At 37.5% G+C, this 17,825-nt stretch overlaps 1 protein-coding gene across 4 annotated transcripts in view; it reads left to right on the top strand.

Moving 5' to 3' along the window:
• Positions 1-4,937: 4,937 nt before the first annotated feature.
• Positions 4,938-17,825, top strand: part of adam23b (ADAM metallopeptidase domain 23b) — a 29,586-nt gene continuing 16,698 nt past the window's right edge. For 2 of the 4 annotated variants that reach the window (XM_028022813.1, XM_028022814.1), the window contains exons 1-6: positions 4,938-5,236; positions 5,777-5,994; positions 6,222-6,298; positions 15,525-15,588; positions 16,546-16,628; positions 16,753-16,816. In XM_028022813.1, coding sequence (XP_027878614.1) covers positions 5,161-5,236; positions 5,777-5,994; positions 6,222-6,298; positions 15,525-15,588; positions 16,546-16,628; positions 16,753-16,816 — 582 coding nt within the window. In that variant the 5' untranslated portion in view covers positions 4,938-5,160. The remainder of the gene's footprint in view (positions 5,237-5,776; positions 5,995-6,221; positions 6,299-15,524; positions 15,589-16,545; positions 16,629-16,752; positions 16,817-17,825) is intronic. The other 2 variants (XM_028022815.1, XM_028022811.1) reach the window with 2 other exon arrangements.

Genomic DNA, 17,825 nt, shown 5'->3' with positions numbered 1-17,825 from the left:
AGTGCTATGTATTGCTCCTTCACGGATTTATTCTTTTGCTGTCATGCTAAATGTTTCAGATCATCAAAGAAAACATTTAATGATTATGTAATTATTTTTTATTCATGGGAAACAAGCTTTCCAAACGTGTCAAATTCTGTTTGAAAGGTAATTACCTCTTGTTAAATTATACATTTACTGCCACAAACCCCATTATTTATTTATTTATTTATTTTAGAAAGCTGAGTTCCTCAACTTATAACTTACTCATTGTTGCCTCAAAAGGCTGAATACAAATGCATGCCACACTTTCCAGATTTTTATTTGTAAAACAAGCAAAAAAGAAGTTGAAAACTACATTTATTTTCTCAATTTTCACAATCATGCACCACTTTGTTTTGATCTGTCACCTGAAACCCTAATAAACATACTTTAAGGTCTGTGGCTGTAATGCGAAAACATGTCAGGAAAGTTAAGGGGGTTATAAATACAACTGCTAGCCAGTGTATATGTCTGCAAAATGAGTTTATGAGAGCTACAGATGTTATAAGCTGGGCTGAATTTACATATTCATTTGTTTAGAGAATTACAAAAAGTTCTACAGCTCACAGATCCAGTGTGCATTTGTTTAATGACCTTCCTTGGTGCACACCCAAACTCCAGCTCCCAAAGAGGCATAGATAATGGTGATGAGGGGTCATTTTCTCCACAAAGACATTACCCAACTGATCTCACACACTGATGAGGCCTTTTACGTCATCATATGCGTGTCTGTGTGATTTTTAGTGGTGAACCTGACTGCACATCCCAGGAAGCTTAAAAATGAAGTACTTGCATTGTGTTGAACATCAGCATGTCTACATAGAGCATTTACATGGAGCTAGAAAAAACTGAGGAAAAAAGAGCTTTCTCTCAGTGAGATATGCACAAAATGAACAATGGCTTGTAACGTTTCTGCAGAAGTGCCACAGTGCCACCGTGTTCCAAGATAACTGGGGCACTTTCCCACAAGTTACGTGTTTTTCCACTTTTTTTTATTTTTTTTATTTCTGAAAATGTTTTCTGGTTACACATTCTTGGCCTGATTAGACTATTTCCCCTTTGAGGTTAACATTGCCAAAGCAGTGGGATTTGTTTAATTTTCCGGCCTTTGCAAGCTTATGAGATATGGATTCATTATGTCAGTTTGTACATTGGCTTTTTATTGCCAAGGTAATCATTCTCGTAATCAGGACAAAACGTACCCAGCATGTTGCAGCCAAGCAGTTATCTGGCCAAATAATATTCTCCTAACATTTTTCCAGCCTTCCTCAATCTTGACATTTAGTGCTAAAACTCAACTAGATCCTTGTGTTAAGCCTGTTAAATCAGACCTGGGGTCTTTCTGTGGAGCCCTTTAAGCCACTCCAGTTTTGATGAATAGCTCTTTACTTGATGATTAAGTGCTGCAGTTGTGTTTGAAGAGATATCTACTTGATTCCAAATCATTAAGATTTTCTTATATCTTTGAGAGGATATAAGGATAAAAAAAAAAAAAACAACCTTTTTATGATGATCAAATTAAGCCAAAAATAAAGGCATATATCTGGACACTATTCACAGGCTCAAATCCTGCAAAGTTATTATGCTTCTTAGAGTGGGTTACAGCCCATAAACTATTATATGATTTTTCCATGTTCCACCCACATAGTTCAATATATTTTATTTGGATTTTGAGTTTGACTCAGAAAATGGTGCATAATTGTAATGTGGAAGGAAAGTGACTTTTTCTCTTTTTTTGTTTTACATAAATATAATCCAAAGGTTGTAGCGTGTAAATTTATTCAGCCCCACTGAGACAATAATTTGTAGAATCTCTTTTTGATGCTATTACAACAGGAAGTTGTTTGGGGCATGACTGTATCAGATTGAACAGAGAGCATCTGCAGGCTTAAATTGTCAGATCTTTCTATGTAGTCACTGATTTAGGGTATGGATTTTGACTAGGCCGTTCTAACACATGAAGAGGTTTTGATCTAAATTGATTAATTGGAACATGAACTGTTTGTTTGGGGTTGTTGTTCTGCTGGAAGGGAAACCTCTGCCCCAGTTGTAGTGTAGATAATTTTAGCTTACTACAGATCTTTCTCCAAAATTAGCCTGTATTTAACTCAATCCATATTCCAAACAGCATCATCATATTTTTCATCCCAGTAGTTGTAAAGACCATAGCCACTAAATCTTTGCACTAATATAGAGCAATTTTATACATTTTTAAAAAGGATCTCACTCGGTTGGACATCTCTCAGAATCAGAGAATGCTATTTTTTATTTTATGTTGTAAATCTGAACCTATTGTCTATTCTATTCTATTCTATTCTATTCTATTCTATTCATGCCAATCATCTTCCCAATAGGTGCTCTTTCCATGGTTGCATGGCTTGTGTGAATATGGCTGCAAATATCGTTTTAGTGGCTATAGATAGATCCACCTGAGCTGTGTATCTTTGCTGCTCCTCAAGAGTCACTCTAGGTGTCATTCCTGTTTCTACAATAGACACTCTCTTTACCCAGCTTGCCTGTTTAAGTGGAATTAAACAGTTTTCATAACTTTAAAATAGACACAATGCGTTTCACCAGGTCTTTATTTACAGGGAGCTATTGCTACTGCTCGTGTCAAATTAGCCAGCCTTTTTTATGCTGGTGCAGCCTGAAACATTGCAGAGCTTCCTGACAGACATTGCTGTTAACTTTTTAAATTTTTTATTCCATCCGATAGCCAGTGAGTCTGTATAAGTCGCATTTTTTGAACATGATGTTACATTCCTCAGGAGTCTAGTGAATCTCTGGTGTCTAATAACCAAGGTATCAATGAAAAATATTCCTGACTACAAGTTTTCTCAGTCAGTCTCCTCCACAGATAGTATTTATACTCAGAGACAAATATACTGGAGAACACACACATCCTGCAAGAAAACTGTGTAAAGCAGTCACCATCTAATTGCTCTTGTCACTCAGTTAATCTTTTTTTTTTTACACTAGTAAGTAAAGTCCTTAACTATATTGTCTTTCAATTAACAATTCTCTCATTCAGCCATCAGGAAACCATGCGGAGTGTCGCTCAGTGTCCTCCGTGTTGATGGTGTAGCCTGTTTAGTCTGGCTTGCGGTGCATATCTGACTCATCTTGTAATATCTACGGCAGAAACGAAGGAATTGGCTTTTAAATACAATTCATTGTCACATAATTTTACTTAATAGCTTTGAATGTTAAAGTGTAAAAAAAACACTAAAAATTTCAAAATAATATCAGAGCTTTTAAATTTTGTGTGACTTCCTGTGTTTCTGGTAATAAACATCTTCTTTATAATAACCATGTTTCTTTGTTATGTGTGTCCTTTCTTTCTAAGAATAATTATTTCCAGTACAAATACAGATCAGGCAGATCAAAAACATCAACTCTGTTGTTTCTAAGCCACTTTATAACTAATTTGGTGATGTTCACAATGTCATTGTCCATCTGGATGAAACATTTGTCTCCAAGAGTCAAATTTCGGGCTTATGTCATGAAATATTGCTTCAATATTTCCACATAATGTTCTTTCATTTTTGTCATAAATCTGTGTTTCCGCAGTTTCATAGTAGGGGAAGACTGTGTGTTTAAGCGGTGCCTCTTTCCCACAGATTTTGTGCTTTCTCATCTTTTTAAAATGCCTTTAAATGTTTTCTGATTAAACATTCTTGACTTGTGAAAGTATAAACATGAGTTTATACTTTCACAAGTATAAGCTCTTGGGAAATTTGGCAGCGCATTGAATTTTGTCTAAATTTCCTCCCTTCCCAAGCTTCCTAGATAAGAATTCATTTTTTCAGCTTGTAACTTTCACAATCCTGATGCAGCTCTTCAATCTTGAAGCTCTGTGCTAAAACACAACTAGATATTTGTGTTAAGCCTGTGAAATCAGACCTGGGGCCTTTTGGTCAAGACCTTAAAGGTGGAAAGTCACTCCAACCTTGATGGATGGATCTTTACCTGATGATTAAGTGCTGTCTCAAGAGATTTCTACTTGATCCAAAATCATCCAGTTTTCCTATATATCTCAAATATAATTTTATTTTCTTTTGATCTAAATCAGTTCACTGCAGTTAGATCAAAACTGCAGTTTGAGTTGTTTTTGGGGGTGTTGTTGCTGTCCTATTGTCAACTCTTATCAAGTTGTTTGTAACCAGATGGTATAGACTTGTTTGTGAAGATCATCTGGGGAAGAAAATCTCCCCAGAAAATTTTCTTTGATTTTCCCTTGATGTCAGCTGTGCCTCTGTTTAATGCAAATGTGAAAACACTAACCAATCAGAAGCTTACATAACATCATCACATGAGCTTTCCAAACCGCTTAAAGGCTAGCACAGTGTCTGTAAACATCTGACTTTAAAAACAAGACGCCAAAATGTTGAGTCATTGTTTCTCTGAGGCAATGAAACCATTCAGCGTCTGTAATTTATGTCGTGGATTACAACACATAGCAATTTTCATGAAGCCATTTTGTGACTCATGGATACAAGCACCACCTCAGCCACTGGAATTTCATGTTCTCTATCCTTTCTTATCTTGAAGAGTGTCCTCTGCTTAGTATCACCACTTTTTTGTACTTCATGGAATTACATATTGAGTCCCTTACTACCTCTAGAAATAAAAGAATAAATTGCAGAAATGCTTCTGTTACATTCACTTTATTGGAATTTTCAGTTTTGTTTTTTTAAATAAAATTAATTTTAGCTTCCCCACATGTATGCAACGTCTTCTCTCTCTCTCTTTTTTTCTTTTTTTACCGGGTTTTAATTTTACGTTGCCGTCACTCCATGCCTCTGTTTGTGTCTGCCTGTCAGTGTGAAGGGCATCACTGGCCACGCTGAGGAGGAGTCTGCTGCTGCTTGACTTCCAGTATATCAACCTACAGTGTGTATCTGCCTGGCCACCGCCTTCTTTCGGCTCCCTCCTCCCTTTCTTCCCCCTCCTCCCCTTGTTCATCCTCCTCAGCCACTACTGCAGCAGCAGAGCCCGGTGTCTCCTGGATGGATCCATGAAGAAAGACCCCCCCTCCACACGGCCTGTCCCCTCCCGCGCCACGATGATGGGCCCCCAGCGATTAACAGCGTCGTTGTGATGATGATATTGGGTTATTTCAGCAATCAAATATGAATCATGCATTTGATATTTCTCGCCACTTCGCTCGTCTGCGTCCTCTCGCCTTGGCTCCATCCATCCCTGGCTTCATCCGGTGCGTATTGCAACAGCTCGCTGTTGTTTTAAAAAGAAGATAGATATTTTTATTATTTATTTATTTTGATTTTTAACACTCAACTCCTTTGATGAGATGTACATATATTTTAAATGTTTAGAAAAAAATTGCGCTTAATCGTGCGCCGTGCTCGTTCATCTCCCTAAAACAAATCACGGGAAATTATTCTGTTTAATATGCGGCGTCTCCAACGTGATGGTGCATGAAAAACAGCATGACAACAGCATCTTTTGTTCCGACACTAAAAAGCGTCCAGCTCTATTAAATTCGTTTCCCACATAAGAAATAACAGTCACAGGAAATCAATTTGAGACTCGTTTTGGATAAACCTTTTCATTTGGTTACAAGCCCATTAAAAGCAGTCAAGCATGAAGCAATTTTGTTTTTGTTTGAAATCACCACATTTAACTGAAAATGTGATGGAGCTGAGCTTTTCCACGAACAATGTCATGCTTTCCTCAGAGAATGGCAGCTTTGTGCTTTAGATAAGTCAGATGTGTTATTTCTTTTAAAATCCAGCTTCCCAAGGAGTAGAGGACAAGGTTGAGAGGGACGCAGTGTCAGCACTGCTGAAGCAACAGGCGACTGCAGCACCTGCCACAGACAACACAACACACCATGCAGCACAGCATGCCATCACCTACCCCTCACGGCTGATCTACTACCTGAATGAGGACTCTGAGAGCACCCACCATGACCTCAACACCCATGCCAAGAACCAGGCCGCGGCTGACCAGGTAAGCTCACTCTGAGATGGGCTTGTGTTGGAAAAACCAATGAGAACCTGAGTATAACAGAAAAGTGCATAATCAGAGCTCCTATAATGTCTTACTTCCCCCTGGGTGCAATAAACTTTTGTGGCATGAAACTGAATTGTCTTGAATGAACATATTTAATCTGCTTTGGGTGTTGAAATCGACTTTTTTTTTTATGTACAACTTTAACATTTTTGTGTCATCTCCAGACAGTCCACCTCGCCCAGGCCAGTTTCCAGTTAGAGGCATTCGGTTCCAGATTTGTTCTGGATCTAACGTTGAACAAGTAAGCACATGCAACTTCTTTTATTCTTTTTTTATCTCTCTACAATAAGCTGTGATTATTGCTAGGAGTGATCTCACTTCTAACAATAATAGCTCAGTCTTTTTGAGTGAACTTCTTTGAAGTTATTATCAGTAATTGTTCCCTTATGTGTAATCAAAGGATGCCACATCAGCTCCAGGTCGACTGGGCCGATTGCCAAATTGAACCCAAATTTCACACATTGTGGTTCTGGCATTAATGGGGCACTGGCCAAGTTCCTCCTTCAGCCCATCAGAATGCAGCAATTTATCTGAGATTCCGGGATAGGATGAAAGCAATAAAATCTCCCTATCTATATGACCCATATCTCCTGAGACCCAGAAAAAAAAAAGTTTTTGAATTTTTTTTTTTTTTTCACTACATGACTCTTTGGAGTGAAAAAACATCACTACAATTGAAAAAGTTTCAAAACATGTTATTATTTATTTATTACAGTATGTCCTTTGGAGAGGACATCGGGACTCTCTTGTGGCAAATATGAACACATTTTGAGGCCCAGGATGTCCTCTTTAAGGACCAACAGGATTTAACACAGTGGCATGTATGGTTTCAGAGTTATGAACAAAAAAACCTATGTCCTCCACAGAGGACAAAAATGTATTGCTGGGTCTCAGAATGAAACTGCAATGAAAGTTGCAGTTTCATTCCTTCCTGCTTCAATTTCATAACTATGAACAAACCATTTTGTCCCCATACTCTTGAGCAATTGCATGGGCAATTATTATTTACTCTGGTCAGGGTCCCATAGTTAGGAAATTATCCTGGTCGACTCATGATCAGCTTGTCAAAACACTTTGCCATTTCCAAAAATGTAATCTTAGCAAAGTAACATGGCAGCTGTTTAAATTAGAGAGCAGCTAAGTAAAGAGTAATTTCTTGTGAAAGTATAGCTGCTTCAGACCTGATAATGTAGCAAATACAGTATCTTCCATGGATAGAAAATATTTTAGTTTGTTATCATAAATTACTAAAATAACTGCCGTAAATAATCTTCTTGGTTTCTTCATTTAGTTTATGTCCCAATTTGTTGTTCCTGGAACCTGAAGCTAAGGGCCATTATGAGACAGGCCAACACCTTGTTAGTCTTTAAACACGTCCAACAGCAAAAATATCCTAATAGTTTACTCTAACACTATTTTATGGACTTTTTCAACAATATAAATTTTTCTTGGGTGTTTATTTACACAGAAGCCAGTGATATGGGAAGTGGAAGTAGAAGAAGGCAGTGCAGCACCAATAATCTTCCTGAGTGAAACATGTTTGAAGAATGAAACATGAAAGTTAGAGTAATTAGCCAGTGGAAAATTAAGACAGTATCAGTGTTGCACTTTTCACCTAAACCTTTATGTTTTGGCTTTTTACTTAAATGTCAGACAGCTTGATTGGAAACCCGTTACATGTTGTGTTCTCAGTATGCGTTTTACAAAAAAAGATCACTGGTGTTGCTTCCTCCATTTACTGTGTAATCACTCAGTGCAAATGTAAAGACAATTTAAAGGTTACAAAAGTAACTTTCTCATAAACCTCTGCCAGTTTTTGATCTGGAGCTGTTTTCAGAACATGGAAGTCAGTTTTGTTTGTGCCCCATCTCATACTTACTCTAAGCTTCAGCCTCCACACTGTAAAACATTTGAAGGTGTTTTAATTTGAAAATAAAGTTCACATACTGCCTTTAAAAAGCAAATAAAGTCAACAGGGAAATTGTTTTTGTTTTAACTCAGAAACTAAAGTTCATTTAGTTGATTTAACACTAAGAGACAAGTTGTCTAAACATTGTTTTTTAAGTTAGTTGATAGCTCACTAATCTTGAATTGTGACTTGTTTTAGCTTAGCACTGTAATATAAGCCAAGTAATTATTTCACATAGATACTCTTCACCATGCTAAACAAGTACACATATATATATATATTACTATAGTTTCATTCACATGATTAAGTTAAAATGACTACTTACTTTCTATTTACAGAATTTAAAATCTTGATACAATTTGCATGAACAAAATAGCTACATGCATTTTATTACAGTCACTTTGGTGCATTTCTCAAATCAATTCGTACAGTAAAATAGCATGGGTTACCTGCAAAATCCAATTTCCTTCTCAAAAGTCTTAGTTCATCTCTCAAAATTAAATATGTCAATAAACATGTTAGTGCCTCAGAATGACAAGTCCATGTTTTATCATGTTTGGATGAGACAGTCAAATTGATTAGTCATTTTGTCAATATAGCAGTGACTCTTGTCATGTTCTACTGTAAACTATGGCCAACGTTTAGATGACAAGTAGTGCAAACTGTGATTGAGGGAGACCAATGGCAAAATTCACATTTAGGATTTTTCTGTAATTTGTTGAAAGACCGCGTCATTGTCATACAGAAAGGAAAACACAGCTCCACAGGAAACAAAGAAAAAAAAAGAAGCAAAAATAGAATTAGAAATAGGAAAAGAAACAATAGAAAACTTTACATGCAGTGATTGAGGAATTACTTTTCATATCCATGCTTAAAAAAAATCCTCAATGGAGTTAAGGAATAACGAGAGGAACTCCATCAGCATCCTATTGTGGGTCGCAAATCATATCTTGATGATGTTGGAGCGATGGAAACTGGTGGATGTCCTCGGCTGCTTCTGCCTCTTCCTTTGTTTTGCCTCCTCACTCCTCTTCCTCTCTCTAACTGTTGACCTTGTCCATGTCCTTTCATTATCAGAAATGTGTTGTTTTCTGGCTATACACACTATATATTTGCCAGTTCATAGTTCACGAGATGTACATTTGAGCTACTTCAGAAACTGGTTGATCTAATGCTTCGTACGTTTTTTGGAGAAACTCGGCAGCAATTTACCAGTTCAGGACGCTATTGGGGAAAAAATGTAACGGAAATGTATAGAAAAATGCTTGAAGTTATAATAACTTGTTCAAGCATTTTGCATGTTAAGACATACAATTAAATTATACTTTAATGTTGTGGACGTCAAGACAATTCAACAAAGACCGATACAATACATTGTGATCAAGGAACATGACCAAAGCAATTGAAAATCTAGGAAAAAAATATTACAGGAAGCATTTTACATTTTAAATTCAAATAAAAAAAAATTATTCCAACATAATGAGTACTCAGTGTTTGTTTAATTTTCATTGATATAACTTGAGTCCAAGAAAGTTCAAAATCAGCATTGTTTCTTTGACTTAAAAGGTTGATGTTAGCTGACACAACTAAATGTGGCTGAAATGTTTTACAATGCAGGGCCAATGCAGAGGTAGAATGACCCAGCAGAACCACTGTGACCTCTTTTACGGAAGACACATTAGGTGAAACATAAAAAAGTCTTTAATTATTCAAAATGTTTTTAGCTGTTCAGACTTTGCTGAAATGGCATTTAAGAGTCGCATAAGAGTGCAGAAAGTCTATATTGCTATCGGTGCTGGAGTTAAAAATGCAGCCACATTAATGCTACTATCTAATCTTCAAATGACATGCAAAATACAATTGAAACGGCAAAGACGTTAGAAAGAAAATAGCTAGGTCTGCCTGGTAACATGTTTTCTAGGAAATGTTGAACTAAAATAAAATGAAAGCAAATTTAACAAAAAGATTATGGACTTTTTGGTTTCTTTATTTTTTTAGGAACAAACAATAGAGTTTTCTAGCTGGAGCAAACAAGAAAACAATATTGATTTTAATCAGTAATTAAGAGCAAATTGCATGTATTATATATCATATAATAGCATTAATAGATTGATTAATGGCGCATTAGTTTCTGATACTGCAGTCAGGGATGATGTAATTTAAAACATCAGCCTGCTGGTTCTTAATGGTTACAAATCATTTTTGCTCAGCTGCCAGTCTGCAGATAGAAACATCTTTATAGTCATGCACTGAAATTAGCAAAGAGACAATGGTTTTGTGGTTTGCCATCCTTGTATTGTTTAAACAGCTTTATGTCACGGATTCCTTCCAAAAAGCTCGTCTAAAGGTTTCCCTTGCTTTCATATCTTAATGGAGTTTAAGTCATTTGTTCTGATGTAAAATATAGTCTTTTAGCAAATATGCCAGACAAAGGTGTGCCTGTTTTACTAATATAAAAAGTCACTATCACATTATTAAGAAAGAGGAAGAAAGAAGCGAAGAAAGAAAGCAAGAGAAGAAGGAAGTAAAGAAAAAATAATGGAAGACGGAGAGAGAGACAACGGAAGGAAGGAAAGTGTAACAGCCGTAATTGTGTAGTGTCTCTTTAAGATACTCTAGTATTGCTAATGACGTCACAAGTATGCGCCACGGCTTCAGTTCGTATCTTCTCCGATGAATTTGTCTTGCAGCTCTGATCCGGTACAGAGCGGAGCCCAGTGAGAAAGTTCCGAAAGATCGTTCAGGAAAAAAAACCAAAAAAAAACCAAAGCTCAGCAGATGAGGGGTTTTCCGCTTCACTGCACTCTGCATACATGCACATTCAGAAATTATAAAGCATAATCCGTCTCACGGCCAGGCAGCGCAGTTGTCACGGCGAAGGGTTTTAATAGGGGGCCTTATTATATACCGAAAACAGCGTTGAAGACTCCGCTCGTTGCCATGGAAACGCTCCGTCGTCTGCGTCTGGGCTAGCCTGGTTCGTTCCCACGACATATGGCAGACATCCACTATTTTGCAAAGTACCTCCTCAGCGTTTCAATCATCAGCTGGTAGAAGATACTGCATTCTGAGGTCCAAGATAAAATGTTCGGGCGCCATTTGTATCGCTTGGGTTGTGTTTAAGGGAGGAGAGGAGGCGGCAGATTCGTCAGGACGGTCAAAAACTCACAACCACACTGGTACCGGGAATTCCACAGTGTTGTCCTTTAATAAATATGCTCTTCACCAACCTTACAAAGCCCGGTTGAACGGCTGCTATATTATCAGACATGAAAATTGAGCAGAGTCCAAACAACCCGTAACATTACTGAAAAGTTAGGGAGCTAACATGTCCGTCTAGCACATTTCTCCCACGCTCTCTACAGAGAAGCCGTGGCGCATACTTGTGACATCATTAGCAATACTAGAGTATCTTAAAGAGACACTACACAATTACGGCTGTTACAAAAGGGACCTTTATTCAGCATAAACAAACTAAGAGGGGTTAAAGGTAAAGTATATCCAGGAAACGACAGAACCAAAACAATTCCATAAATTATTACTAAGCATAAATTATGCAGATGTTAAATATTTAATCCATCCCAACCTAAATCTATTTATTAACAATAAAAAGCTACAGCAGTTTAAAAAAATGTGTGAAATTGCTTTTATACAATGTGGAATGATAAAAAAAAAAATTCATTCTGGCAACATTTTTTTATTTCAAAAGCTTTTTCACATTTTTGAATTAGACATGGTATGAACTGAACTGAATGCGCACCACATTGCCCTTTTTTTTGAGAAATAATGTAATGATTTTTTTTATATGATAAATGATAGCATTGTTTCATAATCTTGACATCAAAGAGAATATCTTGAAAAGATTTTGAAGTAAACAGCAACATTTGCTTTTTTTCTTCTTAAAAGTAAGCTGGGTAAAAGCAAGTGGGAATTTCCTTTTCAGAAATTAAGAAAACTTCTTTTAAAAATTCATCCCCAATGCCCCCTGTCAAAAGAAAATCACCTTAAATACTTACAGGGTTTTCCATAACTTGAAAGCGAATGTAGTCTGAACTCATGAAACTTTAGTTAATCTGTCTTCTCTCTTTAGGACCATGGAGCAATGAGGTACTTTCTGATTTACTTTCCTGGGGGGTTGGCTTGAATGAAAGCAGTAGATTAGGCTTTTCTGCAGATGCATGAATGATGGGGCTAACTGGAAGGAATGAACCTTTAAATAGGAATACAAGCAAAGAAAACTTGTTATTTGAATGAGGATTATTTTAATGGCACTATTGGCAAGAATTTAACAGTAGCTAGACAGAAAGCCAGGGAAGTCCAGCAGCATATGGCCAGATGGGAATCAAACCAGAGGTTCTACCACTGAGCCTCTTGGCATCCCGACCTTAAATGTGGAGATTGCAAACATTAGAAAAATTTTGAACGAACCTACTTCAAAGAACTGACGCCTTTTCTGATTTGATGGATGTGTTTTTTGTATGTGTGCAGGTGGTATCTTATCAATTTACAGCCAAAATAAAAATAAATGAAATAACATATCATAACACATTGTTCTGTAGGTCACAAGCTGTATCTAAAATGAATTTAGCTGATTTTACAGAAAACTCTAGCTAGTAACAGTAAAGTGCCGGGATAAAATTACAAAGTGCAGAATTCAGCGGTTTTTGGCAGCAGTTTTAGAAATCTGCCTGACTTTGTATTTTTGAAGGTCAAACACTGACAATGAGTATAAACACAGCTTGTATGTCTTACAGAAAAATCACTGTGAAATTACAACCTAATGAACTTAATTTGCACATTGAATATTGTTCAATGTTAAGGAATCAAACAGAGAGCTGTGTGACCTTGATTGCCATCTGTTTGCATGTTGGTTATCAATGAGATGGCCTTTTTTTTTTGGTGTGAGAGCAGCGGTTTGAAGTCTTTGTCTTGTGTTGTAGCTGCACCGGTGCTGCGCTAAATATAGCTGGATCTGCAAAGTGCTGCTGTTTGCTGGTTTCTCTGTTCATCTCTTAGTGTATCTGGGAATGAAAGCTAGGGGGAATTTAATTCAAACTGACTCGTTTTAGAGGATCAGGATCCTGTTTACCTCGAGGGTTATAGGGTCTGCGGATGTGGAGTATTTGAGTGTCTGTGACCTTTCCTTAGAGCGTCTCCTTCATTAGGGGACAGATTGCAGCGTTGCATGAACAGCATGGGAGCATTATGTGCTGCAGCGGGGCTTGATTTGATCGGGCGCCAGACATGAGAACCTCCTGTAGTTTCCTGGACCTTTCTCTCTGGCTTTTCCCTGCTGCTGCAGTGTAGCATTCTGTCTGCTCGCTGAGGGACCTCCAAGCAGGACTCCCTGTTTGTATCCTTTTTACACAAGTCAAGCAGACATGCTCCTCAAGGTGCCCATGTTGATTTGCTCAGTCTCTTCACGCCCTGCACTCACACTCCAACATGCAAACACCAAGACACCGTGGCATGGCCCACTCACCTCGTCCTGCTTCATCTACCGAGCTAAAAATAGCCCCTTCAGTGAGGAATACCTCAGAGATGCTGCTCCTGCCCTGACTTTTCTCTACATAAAAGGTGCAGTTTCTGCTCACATGCTTCTTAGCCTCACTCGAACATGTAAGAGCTTTTCTTTTTTTTTCATGCACACATGTCCACAGAGAGGGGGTGGGAGATGTTGTTGATTTGCAAGGTTAAATCCAGGAGGAAAGAGGAAAAAGGAAAAAAAAGTGCAGTTATGGCAGATTCTGCAGTCTTTTGAAGTCAGCTAACAGATTGTGTGTGTGTAATGGTGAGGGATGCTGACTCAGACAGCAGCAACTGACAGCAGGACTGTTGTGTTCAAGGTGAAAACTGGAGCCTGGTGATCATTTATCACATCAGGGCTTGTTTGCAGCGTTCATTTTTTTTTACTGGTTTCTGTTCCTGTCTCTATAAACTGTTGGATACAGTTGTATATAATTGTTTTCACTGTTCTGTTTTTATTTTAAAATTTTTTTGCTTGGGTTGAGTGGGGCAGAGTTAAATCATGAATCATACCCCTTCACTCTTTTCAACTGGGAATGTTTGAGTAGCCTCTTGCGCAAGCAAGATGCCAAGCAAAGCAGCCACAAAATGTGAGTCAGAGAAAACAGAAAACACGTTTTTCTACTGGGACTGAGTCACATTCTCCTGACATAAAGGACATGTTGGGATATTTTCAGTGAGGCTCTCTAAAAAAGGTCTTGCCTTTTGGTATGAATTCAGATTAGCTGGACTTAGAGGATGAAGCTAAACTCCACCTGTCTTGAAACAACTTTAATGTCTAAAAAAAAAACGCTAAAAGCAGTTGTTTTAAAAAAGATTATTTGGGGAACTTCTAAACAAAAAAGAGGTTGATTATATACACAGGAAATGGAGGTTGGAGTGCGTGCTGCACCAATGATCTTCCTGTCTAAAACACAAATTGAGAATGACATACGCAAAATGATTCTGGTCAGAGTAACTGTCTAATATGAGTATAAGCAGTGCAAAAATAAAATGATAGCAGCTCAACTACATCTTATTTTGTTGATTTTTACATAGCTTTTCTGTTAGCTAGTTACCCGGTTTTGATCCCAATATTGAATGTAAATGATCATCATCTTCTGATCCATTAGCTGGACCTGCAGGCTGAAAGTTAACGGCTAATAAAAGAGGGGCCACGAGCAAAGTGGACTTCTTCCATCGTCCACCACTTTATTAGAAATATTTAAAGTCAACACTGCCTCCAACCTCTGTGTCCTGCGTAAATAATCATACAATTTGTTGTAAGCGGTCATCAAAAACAAAGATGGCAACACTTTAAATATTTATAAAATAGTGTTCACTGGAGGGATGTTCTGTTGTAAACTATGGCTAAAGTATTGTAAATTGTAATTGTGGGAGATCAATGGCAGGAGACTAGACAAGATTCACATTTATGCTTTTACTGTAATTTGTTGGCAGACCATGTCATTGTGATACAGAAAAGAAAAGACAACACTGCAGAATGGGAAGAAATAAAACAAAATTACAAATAGGAACATATAACAATCTGCTTAACGAAAACTGCACATGCTGTTGACCTTCCATTGTCAGAAATTTGACATCATGTTGTGCCCTTGCCATTTACACTATATACCTTTCAGTTTAAGGTTCATTGAGATATAAAACTGCGTGATCATTGGTTGATCTAATGCCTAACACATTTACTTTCAATAGAGAAACTCAGGATTCACCTGGGAGCAATTTGACCAATTCAAGACAGACAAGCAATTAAAAATGTAGAAGAAATGTAGAGAACTGTTCATAAATACTTGCGTGAATGTATAAACGCATTTGCAACTTGTTCACAGAAACAGATTTTTTTGATGATTGAACATGTGATATCAATTCTTTTCCAAGAGATGAACCAAAGTGACTGAAAAGAAACTGTAAAATGAAGACGCCAAGGCACTCATATTTTGCTTTAGAGATAGGCACTGCTTCTAAACTTTTAACAGAATCCCATTTCAAACATTATGGCTGATCCTATTTACTAATTCATTCATTTTAACAGTGACCTGTTGTCTTCTGATTACGTTGAGATCCACTACGAAAATGGAAAACCCGTCCTCTCGAAGGTAATCATCTTCTTTCTCTGGCACTCTCTCTGTTCTGCTATTTTAAGTTTTTTTTTTCTTTTTTTTGTTTTTACAGATCAGAGGGCAATGATGAGATAGATAGATAGATAGATAGATAGATAGATAGATAGATAGATAGATAGATAGATAGATAGATAGATAGATAGATAGATAGATAGATAGATAGATAGATGGATGGATGGATGGATGGATGGATGGATGGATGGATGGATAGATAGATAGATAGATAGATAGATAGATAGATAGATAGATAGATAGATAGATAGATAGATAGATAGATAGATAGATAGATAGATAGATAGATAGATAGATAGATGGATGGATGGATGGATGGATGGATGGATGGATGGATGGATGGATGGATGGATGGATGGATGGATGGATGGATGGATGGATGGATGGATGGATGGATGGATGGATGGATGGATGGATGGATGGATGGGTGGATGGATGGATGGATGGATGGATGGATGAATGAGTGAGTGGAAGGATTCTGAGCTTGGTTTCTGCTGCTGCTGATTCAGGCACAGAGCTGGGCTGGGCATACTTGGGCTGAATCAGCAGGGTTTCACTTCCCTGCAGCCTCCTGCTGGTGCTTTGGTCACATGCAGCACTCTGCAGTATCAGTGCAGGCTGAGAGATAGATAAAGTGTGAGAGAAGGTAAGAAAATAGCTGCTGAAAGAAAGATATCCAGGAAAGGAGGAGAGTTTCTGAACAGCTGAGTCTCAAGCAGAGCCGGGAGATGCCTTACAGAGTATTAAATTTACGCCTTAACGAGCACAGATTGAGACTCCCTGCAGGAATGCACTGCAAGGAGGCCAAACTGACATCTGCAGCACAATCTGTTACACTTTTAGACCTGCGTGAACATTAGAGGGATCTTATAGTGAAGCTGCTTTATTTTGGTGATGCATTTGTACTGTTTTTCTCCCTAGGGCGGGGAACACTGCTACTACCACGGCCAGGTGAGGGGGAGCAGCAACTCCCATGTGGCCTTATCTACCTGCAACGGGTTGCAGTAAGTGAACAGCAAAGTTGTGTGCTAAGAATACCTCATACAGCTCAATGCACTCTGCTCTCTCCTCATTATCGACTGGCCTCTCTCTTTTACCTTTTTCCATTCTCTCTGTCTGCCCCGGCAGCGGGATGTTTGACGATGGAGTCCATGCATATCTAATTGAGCCCTTACACCAGGCTCACTTAATTGTAAGTTATTGCATTTACAGAGAAGTCCTACAATATGTCAGAGATCTCACACATACCTCTTATCAGTGATTTGTAGTTGTAAACTGTTTAATAGCATCTTTCAGCACCTAAGTTGGAAATTGCAATACAGTAAACAGTGTGACAGTATGTAGTTTTGAATCTGTTTCATTGTTGGAAACAGTTCCACAAAGGCTTTATTTGGAATTGGAAGAAACTAATCTGCTGTCTATGGGCTCTATGCCAACAAGATTTCTTGATGTCTCCCATAGAGTTAAATACAAAACTTTTAATTTGTGGTTAAAATAATGCAGAGAAAACTCATTTTCAAATTTTCTTAATTTAAAAAAATAATATTATTAGCAAATTTTAAATATTTGAATTTAGTTTCACTTGAGCAATGTAATTGTAATTTCATGGAGAAAAATGTTCAATACTTGAGAGCAAAATCCACATTCATAACTTAGACGTTGAGAGAATTTATTATTATGTATAATTAGCTACATTTAAAAAATTATGTCAAATGAGAGGAAGTTTAGAGTGAAGAAAAACACATTCTTCAATTATTTTTGACTTTATTGTTTCTTCACTAGTAAATTATGAAATCCCAGTGTTAGCTAAACACAGATGCAATCAATGCTGGACATTTTTAAAGAAATATTGTTGAGATTGGAGATAGGCCCCCAAATCCAATTCCGAATAGGGCCTCTAAAAGTTTGGGTCACCCCTGCAAGAGAATCAACAAATAAATGGATAAATAAACAGAAATGCAATAATCCTGTAAGCAGCATGTTATGCACAAAAATAAAAGATTATGTTTCCCTACATCCAAGCATTTCTAGGAGTCACTGTAATCATATTTAATCTAAGACATCTGGCAATTTCCTTGATTGTTTCTTGTGAAAAATTCCCCTATTTCTGTTTTTTTCCTGTTGTTGACTTCCCACATTGTTCTGCTGTAATCTGCTTTCCACGTTTATTTTTGCAACAACTTTGAAGAAACTCATCTTCC

This window comes from Xiphophorus couchianus, chromosome 7 (assembly GCF_001444195.1).
Source record: "Xiphophorus couchianus chromosome 7, X_couchianus-1.0, whole genome shotgun sequence".
NCBI classification, from domain to species: domain Eukaryota; kingdom Metazoa; phylum Chordata; class Actinopteri; order Cyprinodontiformes; family Poeciliidae; genus Xiphophorus; species Xiphophorus couchianus.
This window is presented reverse-complemented; position numbering and strand designations above follow the sequence as displayed.